At 41.8% G+C, this 13,412-nt stretch overlaps 1 protein-coding gene across 1 annotated transcript in view; it reads right to left on the reverse strand.

Moving 5' to 3' along the window:
* Positions 1-1,523: 1,523 nt before the first annotated feature.
* Positions 1,524-13,412, reverse strand: part of ANP32A (acidic nuclear phosphoprotein 32 family member A) — a 61,900-nt gene continuing 50,011 nt past the window's right edge. The window contains 2 exon segments of the mRNA XM_033920030.1: positions 1,524-2,231; positions 10,764-10,827. Coding sequence (XP_033775921.1) covers positions 2,170-2,231; positions 10,764-10,827 — 126 coding nt within the window. The 3' untranslated portion in view covers positions 1,524-2,169.

The following is a 13,412-nucleotide window of genomic DNA, read 5'->3' on the forward strand; positions in this document are numbered from 1 at the left end:
GATACTTGAGAGGGTTCAGAGAAGAGCGACAAAAATGATAAAAGATATGGAAAACCTTTCATACGCAGAGATGCTAGAACAAAGGCTGGGGCTCTTCACCCTGGAAAATTGAAGACTCAGAGGAGACATGATAGAGACCTTCAAGATCATGAAGGGCATAGAGAAGGTAGAAAGGGACAGATTCTTCAGCCTATTGGGACCTACAAGAACAAGGGGGCACTCGGAGAAATTGAAAGGGGACAGGTTTGGAACAAATGCTAGTAAATTTTTTTTCATTCAAGAGGGTGGTGGACACCTGGAATGCGCTTCCGGAGGATGTGATAGGACAGAGTACATTAAGGGGATTCAAAGAGGGATTGGACAAGTTCCTGAAGGATACAGGGATTGAGGGATATAGATGGAAGTAGAGATAGGATCATGATAGAGGTAGAGATAGGATTGTGAAAGGGTATAGAGGAAAAATGGGGATTAAAGGGTTTTAGACAAAGGATCTCTTACAGGTCATGGATCTGATGGGCCGCTACAGGAGCGGACTGCTGGGAGCGATGGACCCCTGGTCTGACCCGGCAGAGGCAACTTCTTATGTGTTTATGTCACTAATAACCCATCTTCCCACCAGCTTTAGTTATGCAGCCACTTTCTTATCCAGTTCTTCCATCCTGGAACCTTGTCACAGGCTGCTGTTTATTGAGTATCCTGTGCAGAACAGTATCAAAAGCTTTGCTGAAATTAAACTATTCTACATCAGTGTTTGCATTTGATCTCTCTAGCCTTGCAATCAAAGAAACTGACCTCAATTTATTAACCTTAGGTTCCCTGTTATTGGTTGTGGGCTCTCCGCTAAGTGGTAGGCAGAGTCTGAGAGTCTAATGTTGAAAGTGGTCTCTCACATGTTTTGGGAGGCTTGAAATAGGAGAGGTGAAGGCTCCAGCTAAAACAATAGTACAGGGTTTGAGTTTGAAACAGCAAAATGTCTTTACAGAGGAGTGATGGATTTCTCCTTCATTTATATTTGGATTTTACAGAAATTGACCCATGTAAACGCAAATAAGCCACACACAAGTGTATAAAAAAGATTTATTGAAATTTATCAATGACAAACAGACATAAAACAACGTTTGGCTCTCCTGGAGGGGGTGGGGAGAACAGCTGCAAATGTTTTATACAGATGAGATCTTTACTAGAAAAGAAGAATCACTGAGGGAACAAAAAAAAAAAAAAAAAACCCAAAAAAACAAACAAACAAACCAAAAAACAAAACCTCATAGAATCACTGGGTATTTTCAGCTTTTCACTTTTACAGACTTCCACTAGGTAAGAAAATACAATTCTGTATTAGTATTCTGTGATGACATAAAGGAAAAGGAGGTTGGGGGAACTGCTCTTCATGGCTTGGAGGGTGTAAAGACATCTGTGTGGAGCAGCTTCTTGCTCTAAGCCACATCATGGTCCAGTATATATCACACTGAAGTCCTGCTCACACACCTCTTCCTAGCGTCTCTCATTACTTATTTATTTTGCCAGGAAAACGGTTTCTTGTGGGGGGGGGGGGGGGGGGTTTCCAGGGTTAATGTCTGCCACTTTCAGTATTAGTGGGGAAAATCACTGTACCTAATGGGAAATGGATACAACCCCTTTTTGGTCAATATTTACACATGGCAATAAGCCTCACCTACAGAATTTGCAGAGAGCAAAGGAACAACCTCTGAAAATGGCAGTCATTCACCTTAAAAAAAAAAAAAAAGACAGAAAACTATTGGGGAGACCCTGCTGTGCTCTCAGCTCTGGAAAATAAAATCAAGCCTAGAATATGCTAACAGCTGGGGGTCCTACTTCACACATCAGCATGTGCTCACTTTCTGTGCAGGTCAAAGGTGTTCTTTGTTATTTAAAACAATATTGAAACTATCCACTCCAACGAGAAGAAACAAAGTCGCACTTGGTGTATATTTACTGTTGCATTTATAACAACTGAACTAACTGAAGACAAAGGGGAGAAATAAGTTTGCAGTGTGGCTACACATCAAGTCCTTTAATTCCCTCACCCACCCAGTACACATCTCTTTTAATCCCACAGCAATGCAACAATCAGAAAAAATAGTCTTGGGGAAAGGGAAATACAGAGTAAAACCAATCAAATTACAATTCATTTTTGAAAAACTTTTCATTTTAATCATCTTCATCCCCCTCATCTTCAGGTTCTCGTTTTCTCTTTTGCCCCTTTTCTTCTTCTGAAAAGAGATAGGGGCTGGATTAGCACAAACACTAATTTCCCTCAGTATTCTTATTCACAGTTAACAAAGACATATCATAGGGAGAGTTGTGTTATAGGCTCTCTCATTTGCTGAATAAACCAATTCATTACATTTATATAAAGGAAAATTTCAAAGATATGAGGGGGCATTCAATAATTTATCTACTTGAGTATGAAAAAAAAGTAGCAAGTGGATTGAAACAAATCTGTGCATGTTGTGACATGTCTCAAGGTTACTCATGCATAGTTGCAGATATCAGAAGAGTCCTCAAGCTAATCAAGTAAGGCACTGCTAGATCTGGAGCACTGTCCAATGATATCATTTCTTACAAAAGGAGGTAAAAAATAAAAGAGATTCATTAACGCATGACTGCAGTTTATGCTGCTTGTCCCATTATCTTACAAAGTAAAATGCTTGAGCGTCCATTGAAGATGACCCTCACGCTGGACGGCCTATGGAAGCAATTTCCACAGAAAGGTGCAAGAAAGTCAAGGATATAATTTTGTCATACAGATGAATTCAGGTTTCCCAAATAGCTGAAAAAATGGGCATCTTGGCAGGTATAGTTTGGAAAATAATTCATGAAAAGTTGGGCATGTCCAAGGTTAGTACAAGATGGGTTCCAAGAAAGCTGATGCCATGTCAAAAGGCCACGAGGCTCCAATCTGTCAGGAAAGCTTGGAGATGCTCCATGAAGACAAAGTGAACTTTTTTAATTGTTTGGTGACTGGAGATGAGACTTGGGTCTATCACAAAGATCCCGAGTCCAAAATGAAGTCAATGCAGTGGAAGCACAAGTCATCCTCCACCCCAAAACAGTTCGAGACAGAGAAATCTGCAGGCAAAGTCATGGCAACTGTCTTCTAGGATGATGAAAGACTTTTGCTTCTGGAGTTCATGCCACACAAGATAGCCATAACTGAGTAGAGTTACGTCAATCAAGATGAGGAAAACTCACATTAGGTGTGCTGCTTCTTCACGACAATGCGCTGGTACACATCATGACAATCATAGGCTGCCATCTGAGAATGTGGGTTTCAGCAACTGTACCATCCAGCCTACAGTCCTGACCTGGCTCCCACGGATTATTTCCCGTTTCGAGTTTTAAAGAAATCTCTCCGTGGACAGTGCTTTTCAAGTGATGAAGATGTCAAGAAAGCTGTGACATCCTGGTTCGTAGGTCTTTTCAAAAGGGTTAAAGTCATTGCAGGAAAAGAGGATGAAATATATGGCGCTATCAAGGGACTACATTGAAAAATAAAACAAAATTTTTTTGAAAATTATTTTCTTTCCTAATGATGTAGATAAATTATTGAACACCCCTTGTATATTAAGCTCTAATAGCATATCCTTTCTAAATAAAAATTCTTCAAAGCAACTTTTGTTAAGAGTGCAAAAAAAAGAGCTTTACCACGTCCTCCTCTATCTTATCCATTCCTAATGTTCTGCTCTATGTTGTGTTTCTATACTACCAAAACAAGCAAAAATATGAGGCAAAAATGATGACTGGCACATTTGACTCATACAGTGTGGAAGTATGTGCTGGCCCTGACTTCTACTATTAAACATTTATACATGCTAGGAGGACATTAAGGAGTGGACCACTTAAAATGGAAGTTCTTTGGGTTCATCATGAGATCTGTTTGCTTTCATCAGGAGGCAGTTCAATTAGCAGTAAAAGATCAGTATGGAATTTCATGGACAACTGATGCCCGAGACTCAGGTTTCTCAGGTGATCAAGATTTGTTTTTACTAACTTTGTCAATGGAGAACTGGCCTAATTTTTACCCAAGATGAATTTGCAGCAAGAAAGATATAGTGGCGCTAGAAAAAGTTCAAAGAAGAGCAACCAAGATGATAAAGGGGATGGAACTTCTCTCATATGAGGAAAGACTAAAAAGGTTAGGGCTCTTCAGTTTGGAAAAGAGAAGGCTGAGGGGAGATATGAATGAAGTCTACAAAATCCTGAGTGGAGTAGAATGAATACAAGTGGATTGATGTTTTACTCCGTCAAAAATTACAAAGACTAGGGGACAGTCGATGAACTTACAGGGAAATACTTTTAAAATCAATAGGAGGAAATTTTGTTTCACTCAGAGAATAGTTAAGTTCTGGAACGCATTGCCAGAGATTGTGGTATGAGTGGTTAACATAACTAGTTTTTTTTTTTTAAAGTTTGGACACGTTCCTGAAAGAAAAGTCCATAGTGTGTTATTGAGAAAGACATGGGGGAAGTCTCTGCTTGTCCTGGATCGGTAGCATGGAATGTTGCTACTCTCTGGGTTTTGGCCAGGTACTAGTGACCTGGATTAGCTACTGTAAGAACGGGCTACTGGGCTTCATGGACCATTGCTGTGACCCAATAAGGTTATTCTTATGTAATTACAGCTCGACCAACATTTCTGACGAAGAGTCCACTGCCCCTGAATGGAGAGGTCCCTGTAGTGAGCATCTCAACCCAACAGGCTGGCATCCATCAAGAGAGTCATCAACTCGGAAATCCTAAGCAGCCAGCCCTGGCAGAAAGCCATCACTGAAGCCACCAGCTCAAGCATCTGCGAGGTGGTACCGTCCAGGGGAGCAGCATCTGAAAAGGATGACTCTAAGGAGACCCCCGAGAGAGGAGGGACTCCTGTAAAGGGCGCAGGTGCGCTCTGGTCCCAGGCCGCCAATTGACCCCATAACCTGCAGATAATAGTAACATAGTAAATGACAGCAGATAAAGACCTGAGTGGTCCATCCAGTCTGCCCATTAGTGCCAGGCCGTGGAAGCCAAACAGTCCAGGAGATCTCTGACCTGTTGTTGAAGTTTCTGTCTGAGCACATGAGGAAAACACATACGACCTTGACTGGTGTCTAAGAGAAGGGCCAGATACTCCATGGACTGGGAAGACATCATGTGGCTCTTCCTGAAGTTGCCAATGCCTGCAGCAGACACACCACAGTCTCCACAGCACTTTCGCATTCCTGGGGAGCAGATCCCAGAGCGACCAGTTGTCCAAGAAAGGATGGACCTGTTTCTGCTGCCAACAGAGAAAAGTCACCACAACTACCATCACTGTCGCGAGGCCTAAGGGCAGAGCTGCAAACTGGAAATGCTGTTGCAGAACAGGAAAAATGCAGAAACCTGCGATGCTCCGGGTACATCAGAATATGGAGGATAGCCTCCGAGAGATCCAAGGATGCCAGAACCTCTCCTGGAGAGACTACAGCTATCACTGTGCGTTCTGTTTCCAAGCAGAAAAGAGGAATCCACAAGAAGCGATTAACCGACTATAGATCCAAAATAGGTCCCCAATACTCTGAGTCCTTCTGTGGCACAATGTCGATTTGTGTTCTGGAACAGGTTCCATTGCTCTGATGTCCGAGAGACGTTGCAGAGTATTGCGGATCCTGGACTCCTTTTCTGGTCAACCTGCTGAATCCAGAAACAAATCTAGAGATAGGCAAAAGAGGTCTAACTTGTGCCCCTCCCGAAGGATGGTCTGCATTCATGGATCCAATAAAAGTCAAGACCACTCCTGATAAAACTGAGAAGTTGCCCTTTGATACGAGGAAGCCCCGCCTGACCACTGGCGGCATCCTGAGGCCATCTAGAATTGGAACTGTTGTAATGGGGGCATAGCCCTGGAAATATCTCAGGGAGGAAGAACTTGCAGATCCCCGACGATACCTGTGGGAGGAACAAAAGCACTACGATCCCCTCCTAATGTCCGGCAAAACTTGTTCACAGGGAGACTTAGGGCGGCACCCAGCAACACCAGTGATGAGGTCATCTAGATTTTTACCACAAAAGAAGCTGGTCCTTAAAAGGAAGGCTGCTCATAGAGATAGCGTTCTCAGCCCAAAGACCAATACAAAGATTCCAATGTGCAGACACTGCATAAGCAGAGACTTTACTAAGAACTCGAATGAGATCATAAAGGGTGTCCACCATAATCCACAACATCCATCACCAGCGGAGGACAGGCAAGCACCTCCACATAGGATGCATTGCCCAGTCAAGCATGACAGGCTCGCTCCGTAAAGGAAACGGCCACTGCAGCTTTGATACCTAAAAACATCACTACAAAAAGCTTTTTTTTTTTTTTACACACACAATATTCACTCTGTGATCCTTAGAGACCTTAAGCATCACTCCCCCATCACTAGGGAGGGCTGAGCGCCTGATAAACCTATGCTACAGAATCTACCTTAGGTTGTTTAAAAACCTGCTGAAAATCAGAAGTGAGGGGATAAAGCATTAAGGTCGGAAAGAGATGTCTGGGGTATCACTAACTACATGGGTCAATGACTGGCTGAGTGGCAGACTTCAGAGGGTGGTAGTTAACGGTATCCTCTCTAAAACATCGGAGGTGACCAGTGGAGTACCGCAGGGCTCAGTCTTGGGCCCGCTCCTTTTCAACATATTCATAGGTGACCTAACTCAGGGGCTTCAAGGTAAGGTAACGTTATTCGCTGACGACGCCAAACTATGCAATATAGTGAGAGATAGCAATTCACCTGATAGTATGACACAGGACTTACATTTGTTGGAGCTTTGGTCCTCGACCTGGCAGCTGGGCTTCAACGCTAAGAAATGCAAGATCATGCACCTCGGCAGCAGAAATCCATGCAAAACTTACACCTTGAATAGTGAAACCTTAGGTAGAACTTCAACAGAACGAAACTTGGGAGTGATCATCAGCGCAGACATGAAAACTGCTGATCATGTGGAGAAGGCTTCATCTAAGGCAAGACAGTTGTTAGGTTGCATCCGCAAGAGTTTTGTCAGCCGGAAGCCTGAAGTCATAATGCCATTATACAGAACCATGGTGAGGCCTCATTTGGAATACTGTGTGCAATTCTGGAGGCCACACTACCGAAAAGATGTGCTGAGAGTAGAGTCGGTGCAACGGATGGCCACCAGGATGGTCTCGGGGCTCAAGGATCCATTGTACAAGGAAAGGCTGAAAAATTTGCGGCTATATTCACTCGAGGAACGTAGGGAGAGAGGAGACATGATTGAGACGTTTAAGTATATTACCGGCCGTATCAAGATAGAAGAAGAGATTCTCTTTCTCAAAGGACCCTCAGCCACAAGAGGGCATCCGCTCAAACTCAGGGGCGGGAAATTTCATGGTGACACAAGGAAATATTTCTTCACCGAGAGAGTGGTTGATCCTTGGAACGAGCTCCCGGTGCAGGTGATCGAGGCAAACAGCGTGCAAGAATTTAAGAGCAAATGGGATGCCCATGTAGGATCCCTTAGAGGGTTAAGCCAAGGGAACCTGTCACCAGGAGTGGGATCCCTAGGATAGTAGACTTGGGGGTGGGTCAGTAGAGTGGGCAGACCTGATGGGCTATGGCCCTTATCTGCCGTCATCTTCTATGTTTCTATTGTTCTGTAACCAGACCAAGGAGCTGGAGATGGGATAGAAAAAGACACATGAAAATGGTCCCTGACTGAAGCCTGAGAAGTGGAAGGTGGAGAATCCAAATTGAGCTCTTTCAGATCAGCAGTAATAGAAAGGTGCATAGAACCAAGGATCAGAACCCAAATCCAGACTCCCAGGGCAGCCAAGATGACTAGACCCGGCGAGGGTAGCAGCCCTATCCAATATAGAAGCAGTGTCAGGAGACAAAAGAGGCATAATATCTGAATGGCGACCTCTGCAATCGAGGTCTGCCACAGTTGGACGAGGGGGATCCCGAACAGGAAGCTTCGCTACCAGCACAACAGGCTGAGAAAGACCCAACACGTCCGCCGGATGCATCAAATGAACAGGGACTGAAGAATATGCTTGCCAGAGAAGCCAGCAACCATAGCATATGCTGCACCAAAAAGCCCCCAGAACGCAGGCATTTTGCGCTAGACTCCAGAATGGTCTCTGGGTGAGAATGTTTTCCGAAGTCACAGACTTAGGCCAGCTCCCTAGCCCTAGAGTACCCAGAGGAGGCAAAGTCTGAAGCTCCCACCCCTCCCCCAGCATGCTATGGCATGCTGCAGTACCTAGTTGCTGATCCGGCACAATCAATACATCCCAAATAATTTTTAAGCAAATCAGGGGGTAATGAGGCAGAAAACTTTGAAAAAAATGACAGATTAAAATCCAAGATGGCCACTTGGAAAAACAACTTTTAAATTGTTTAACCAGCTACCCAAAAAGTTCCCATAGGAAAAAAATGGATATGTACTCACAGTTCTGCAGTGCCTTGCCTGTCAGCATTTTTTTTTTCCCTACAGCAGCTGAATGAAGAGAAAGGATTTGCTGCCTCAGAAACTTCTCCAAATGACCAGAGATGAAGATCTTCGGACTGTCAGTCGGCCGGACACAGACTATGACTTCCACCCCAAGGATCCTCGGGGGTGGGAAAGGCAGCCTGTGCCTTGAAACTCGGGTGGGTTTCCCTCCAGAAGCATACAGCCTGCGCTTGAAACCCGTAACAAGGTCATCAGGCCAGCAAACTCCCAGGGGAATGAACCCCAAATTTAGGAAGGGTGGTACACAACAGGCTGGCTCCACAGATCCACTAGTCTCTGTGAAGCAGAAGTCCGGCACCGTGGGTCTGCATTCTTTCCTCTGAAAGAGCTCTCAAGGCACTTAAGCCACCAAGAAAGCGAACTTTAAGCAAAAAACAAGAAAAAGACGCAGAGCAATTGCAAAAGACTTCTGCACAGATTGCTTGCAGAAATTGTAACTGGATATGTAGAGGAGTGTTGGATTTTTGCAGCTCCCAGATTGTGGGTTGGGATTGAACAGCTAGCGTATGGAATCCAGAAGGAACGTAAAATAAAAAGTGGGTGGTGACAGAAGCAGATTTAGGGAAGTGGGAGTTAGGAGCTTAGCACTGATTTTCATCATTAGGTCTCCAATCTAAGCAAATGAATGTCAGGTCTAAATTTATAAGCATAACTTAAGCTTCTAAATTAAAATGAATTTTCAGCAGAAAATGTAGGTTTCTAAGTTAACATAGAAACATAGAAGATGACGGCAGAAAAGGGCTACAGCCCATCAAGTCTGCCCACTCTGCTTACCTACCCCCTATCTATGCCCTAATGACCCAATTTCCTTATCTTGACCCTCATAGGGATCCCACATGGGTATCCCATTTATTCTTAAAGTCTGGCACGCTGTCTGCCTCGATCACCTGCACTGGAAGCTTGTTCCAATGATCAACCACTCTCTCTGTGAAGAAATACTTTCTGGTGTCGCCATGAAATTTTCCGCCCCTGAGTTTGAGCAGGTGCCCTCTTGTGGCCGAGGGTCCCTTGAGAAAGAAAATATAATCTTCCACTTCGACACGTCCCTTGAGGTACTTAAATGTTTCGATCATGTCTTTCCTCTCCCTAGGTTCTTAAATGTCTACTCTTTTCTGCCAAACTTTGGAGATCAACTTTGTATTAGAACATTTGGTCCATAATATAAAATTACTTACATTAGTGTTAAGTCTACCTTCTATCAGTCTCATATCATGATCTTTTCTATCTGACTGGTCAACTGAGCTTTAAAGCTGAGCATGTGTATTCCACTTTTAGATGATTCCTAATTATCTATATGCTTAAGACTGTGTTCCTGTTGCACTAACCATTTAAAATGTCAGACAACTATCGAATAGCAAGAAGGCACTCTAAGGGTCCTTCTATTAACTTCAGGTCCTGGTGGTATGATTACTGATGGTAATTCAAGTTTTGTCTTAAACATGTTGACATCTAGTCTTAGAAGATACTATGGAAATACTAAAAGCATCAGTGCATTTCCAAGCATGAGATTTGGGTTTGGTTCCTAGATAGATTGTGAGCCCATTGGGATTGATAGGGAAAAATGTTTTGAGGCCCTGAATGTAAACTGCTTAGGCAACCTTTACTGATAGACGGTATATAAATAAAAGAAAAATAAATTTGGCTTCTGGCGTTAAGACTGCTGCTGTGAAATCCTCTTACTACCTGCTGATGGGCTAGGGAACTTCAGAAATTGCAGGGGTATTACTAATTAGAACCTAGTCAGAAAAATGCTTGGATCCAAAAATATATATATAAACTGACCTCTCATTCAAGCAGGTAACCTAAACATGGATTGTGGTCAACAAATTATAAGTCACTCAGAGACGTGAAACTGTACAAGGAGGGAACGCTCCCCCCTAGAGAAGAACCAGAGTTTGCCTTCCAGTCATTGCAACTGTTTCAATGCTGGTCACGCTCCATGTTAGATTCCAAGTAAATAAATAAATAAAGGTTACAGTCTTGCAATCTTCTATCTGAGTGCTTGTTTTCTTTTGTCTTGTTTCTTTTATACAAACATCACTCTATGAGCTATAGAGATTTTAAAACTTAGCTAAGTTTTAAAATCTCTATAGCTCATAGAGTGATGGGCTAGGGAACAGCATAGAGCACTCCTTTTTAATGGAATCACAACCTGTCTCTGACTACTGAAAAGGCATTGAATGATGGCTTCCTCAGAGGAATAAAAAAATAAAGAGAGCATCTTCCGTGAAAGCTTCACAACAACATTGTGGTTAACACCTTACCAGCATCCTCTTCCTCCTCCTCTTCATCATCTACTTCACCATCATTGAATCCTTCTTCATCCTCCTATTAAAATCAAACAAACAAAACACACCACTATTAAAATGAGGGAAGACCCTTTTGTCTGGTTCTTGAAACAACATAATCCACTGTAACACTCTGTCCCAAGACTGCACAAGTGTGAGGGTGTGCTATGACATACTCAGAAATCAGGTATCTGGAATGAATTTATTCTTTGTTCTTTCAAAAAGCAGTTAAAACCTATGGTTACTGTATTACTCAAACTTTGGGTTAAGCCAATGTATGTTAGAAATTTTATTGAAGTTGTAGTTTGATTTGTTTTTAAGGGTTGTTGTTTTTTTGAGTTTATAATTTTTATTTATTTTTACAATTTACATCAAGTGTAACAAGAAATAACATTTGAATTGGAAAATATCACTTGAATTGCTATTAATATCATCTGAAGTTCATGAAATTTAACCTCTCTTCCCATCCCTATCACATCAAAAATATTCATTTATTATATTATACAATATACATTTTAATAAAATATCAAAATATCAAGAAAAAAAATACCATCCCACCTACCCATCCCTCATTTCAATTTTTTTATTAAGGGAAAATGTTTATTATTCATTACAAAAGTCTGTTAATGGTCCCCAAACCTCTCGAAATTTGCCAAAATATCCTCTCTGTGTGGCTAATGTTCTTTCCATTTTATATAGATGACATACAGAACTCCACCAGAAACTAATTTAATCTGCTTTGATTTTTCCAATTGAATGTTATCTGTTGAATGGCAACTGCAGTCATAATAAGTAAAAGCTTATTGTTTTTTGAAGAAATCTGACTTTTCGCTCTCATTGACATGCCAAATAAAATAGTATCATATGTCAAGGCCATCGAATTTTCTAACAACCTATTTATTTGGCCCCAAATTGATTTCTAAAATGTCAATATAAAAGGAAAATAGAATAAAAGATGATCTAAAGTCCCAGCCTCAAGATGATAGTGCCAACATCTATTCGACTTAGAGCTATCTAATCAGATTGTTGGGTTGTTGTTTTTTTTTTGTTTTACATGTCTGTTTAAAAATGTATCTTATTGTTTAACTCAATTATGTGTGTTAATTGTAATTTACCCTGATCAGATTTAATAGCATAGGCCAAACCATCCCCCCCCCCTGTTTTATGCAGGTCATGTCTAGCTCTTACACAACTCAACTGGCAAGAAAAAGCAAAGAGTTGTGCACAAACAAAGATTTCTCGAAAGATATGCTCTCATAAGTTCCCTGATGCATTCTACATTGTATGGACCACTGTATCTAATTATGGAGAAAACTGTCTATAGGTAGGACTCCACCTGTAGGTATTCTAATTTGCAATTAGTTCAGTCTTCCTGCTCTCTCAATCTAGGTGATTTACTATTAGCCACATTGTAATCAAGTACCACTCAATCCAGAGAGGGCTATAAACATTTCAGAAAGGTGCTTGATCCCCTAGGGAAGAGGAGCAAAAGTATGTGCAGGAGGTAAATCTTAGGCATTTGTACTCTGCTTCCTGTGCATAAAAAGAATTTCCCAAAATATATATCAGTTCTAACATTTATAAACTAAAACAAAACCTGTTCGTGATCTCTTACAAAGTGATATCAACTTCAGTTGCACTTTTAATTAATTATTCTGGGGTATTACTTACATATAATTTTGAGCATAATTAATGAGTGCATGCATAATTAAAAATAAATAAATAAATAAATAAAATAATGGTGCCAGACAGTAGAGCTTGAAGGGCTTGGCAGGCATAGTGGGAGTAGACAGTAGTGCTTGCCCGATTCAGGGAAAATATGTTCGATTCAGCCTCTTGAATCAATTTTTTGATTTGATTTTCCTGCCCAATTGGCAGGTTTATTTTTGTGGCCTCTTCACCCGCCCCACCCCCTTTGCCCTCTCCTACCCACATTGGCGCTGTGATGTAAACAAAATAAACAAAAAAGACTTTTTCTCTCTGTTAGGGCCTAGCTCACATTCACTGTCTTAACATCAGCTCTTGCAGGATACTCATTTCAAATCTGATATATTGTAATCAGAAAACAGAAAATAAAATTATTTTTTTCTATCTTTTCTTGTCTGGTCATTATGCAAATCATGTTGGTCCCAGGCTTTGGTTTCTGTTTGTTCATAATGAGACCAAACTCTTTGAATGTAGAGGCCGTCTAGATGAGCACCCCATCATAAAATTGTAACATCTGTGGTTAGAAGTTTTTGATAGCTGGGTGGAGGGCTGTAAAGGAAGATTCAGTTGAGGACGGGGGCTGGGGAGGGTTTCGATGGCTGGGATGGTTAAGATGGGCTGGAGTGAGCTTTGATGGAGACTCCAGTAGATGGAACCTAAGCACACTAATGGGCAGGGCTCTAGGTTTCCGGCCCAGTAATAGCTAAGAAAAAAGACCATTTAAACTAAATTAATTTATGGAGCATGTATGGTTGGGCAGACTGGATGGACCACTTGGGTCTTTATCTGCTGTCATTTACTATGTTAACTAGCTTGCCAGGGTCTCCTGCCTATTTGACGTTTTCTTCTTTCTTCGTACTCACCATCCATCTTCCATCTCTGTCCTCCCCTTCCATTTCCCTTCCCTCTGCTGGAAGT

The sequence above is a fragment of the Geotrypetes seraphini genome, chromosome 14, assembly GCF_902459505.1.
Source record: "Geotrypetes seraphini chromosome 14, aGeoSer1.1, whole genome shotgun sequence".
NCBI lineage: Eukaryota > Metazoa > Chordata > Amphibia > Gymnophiona > Dermophiidae > Geotrypetes > Geotrypetes seraphini.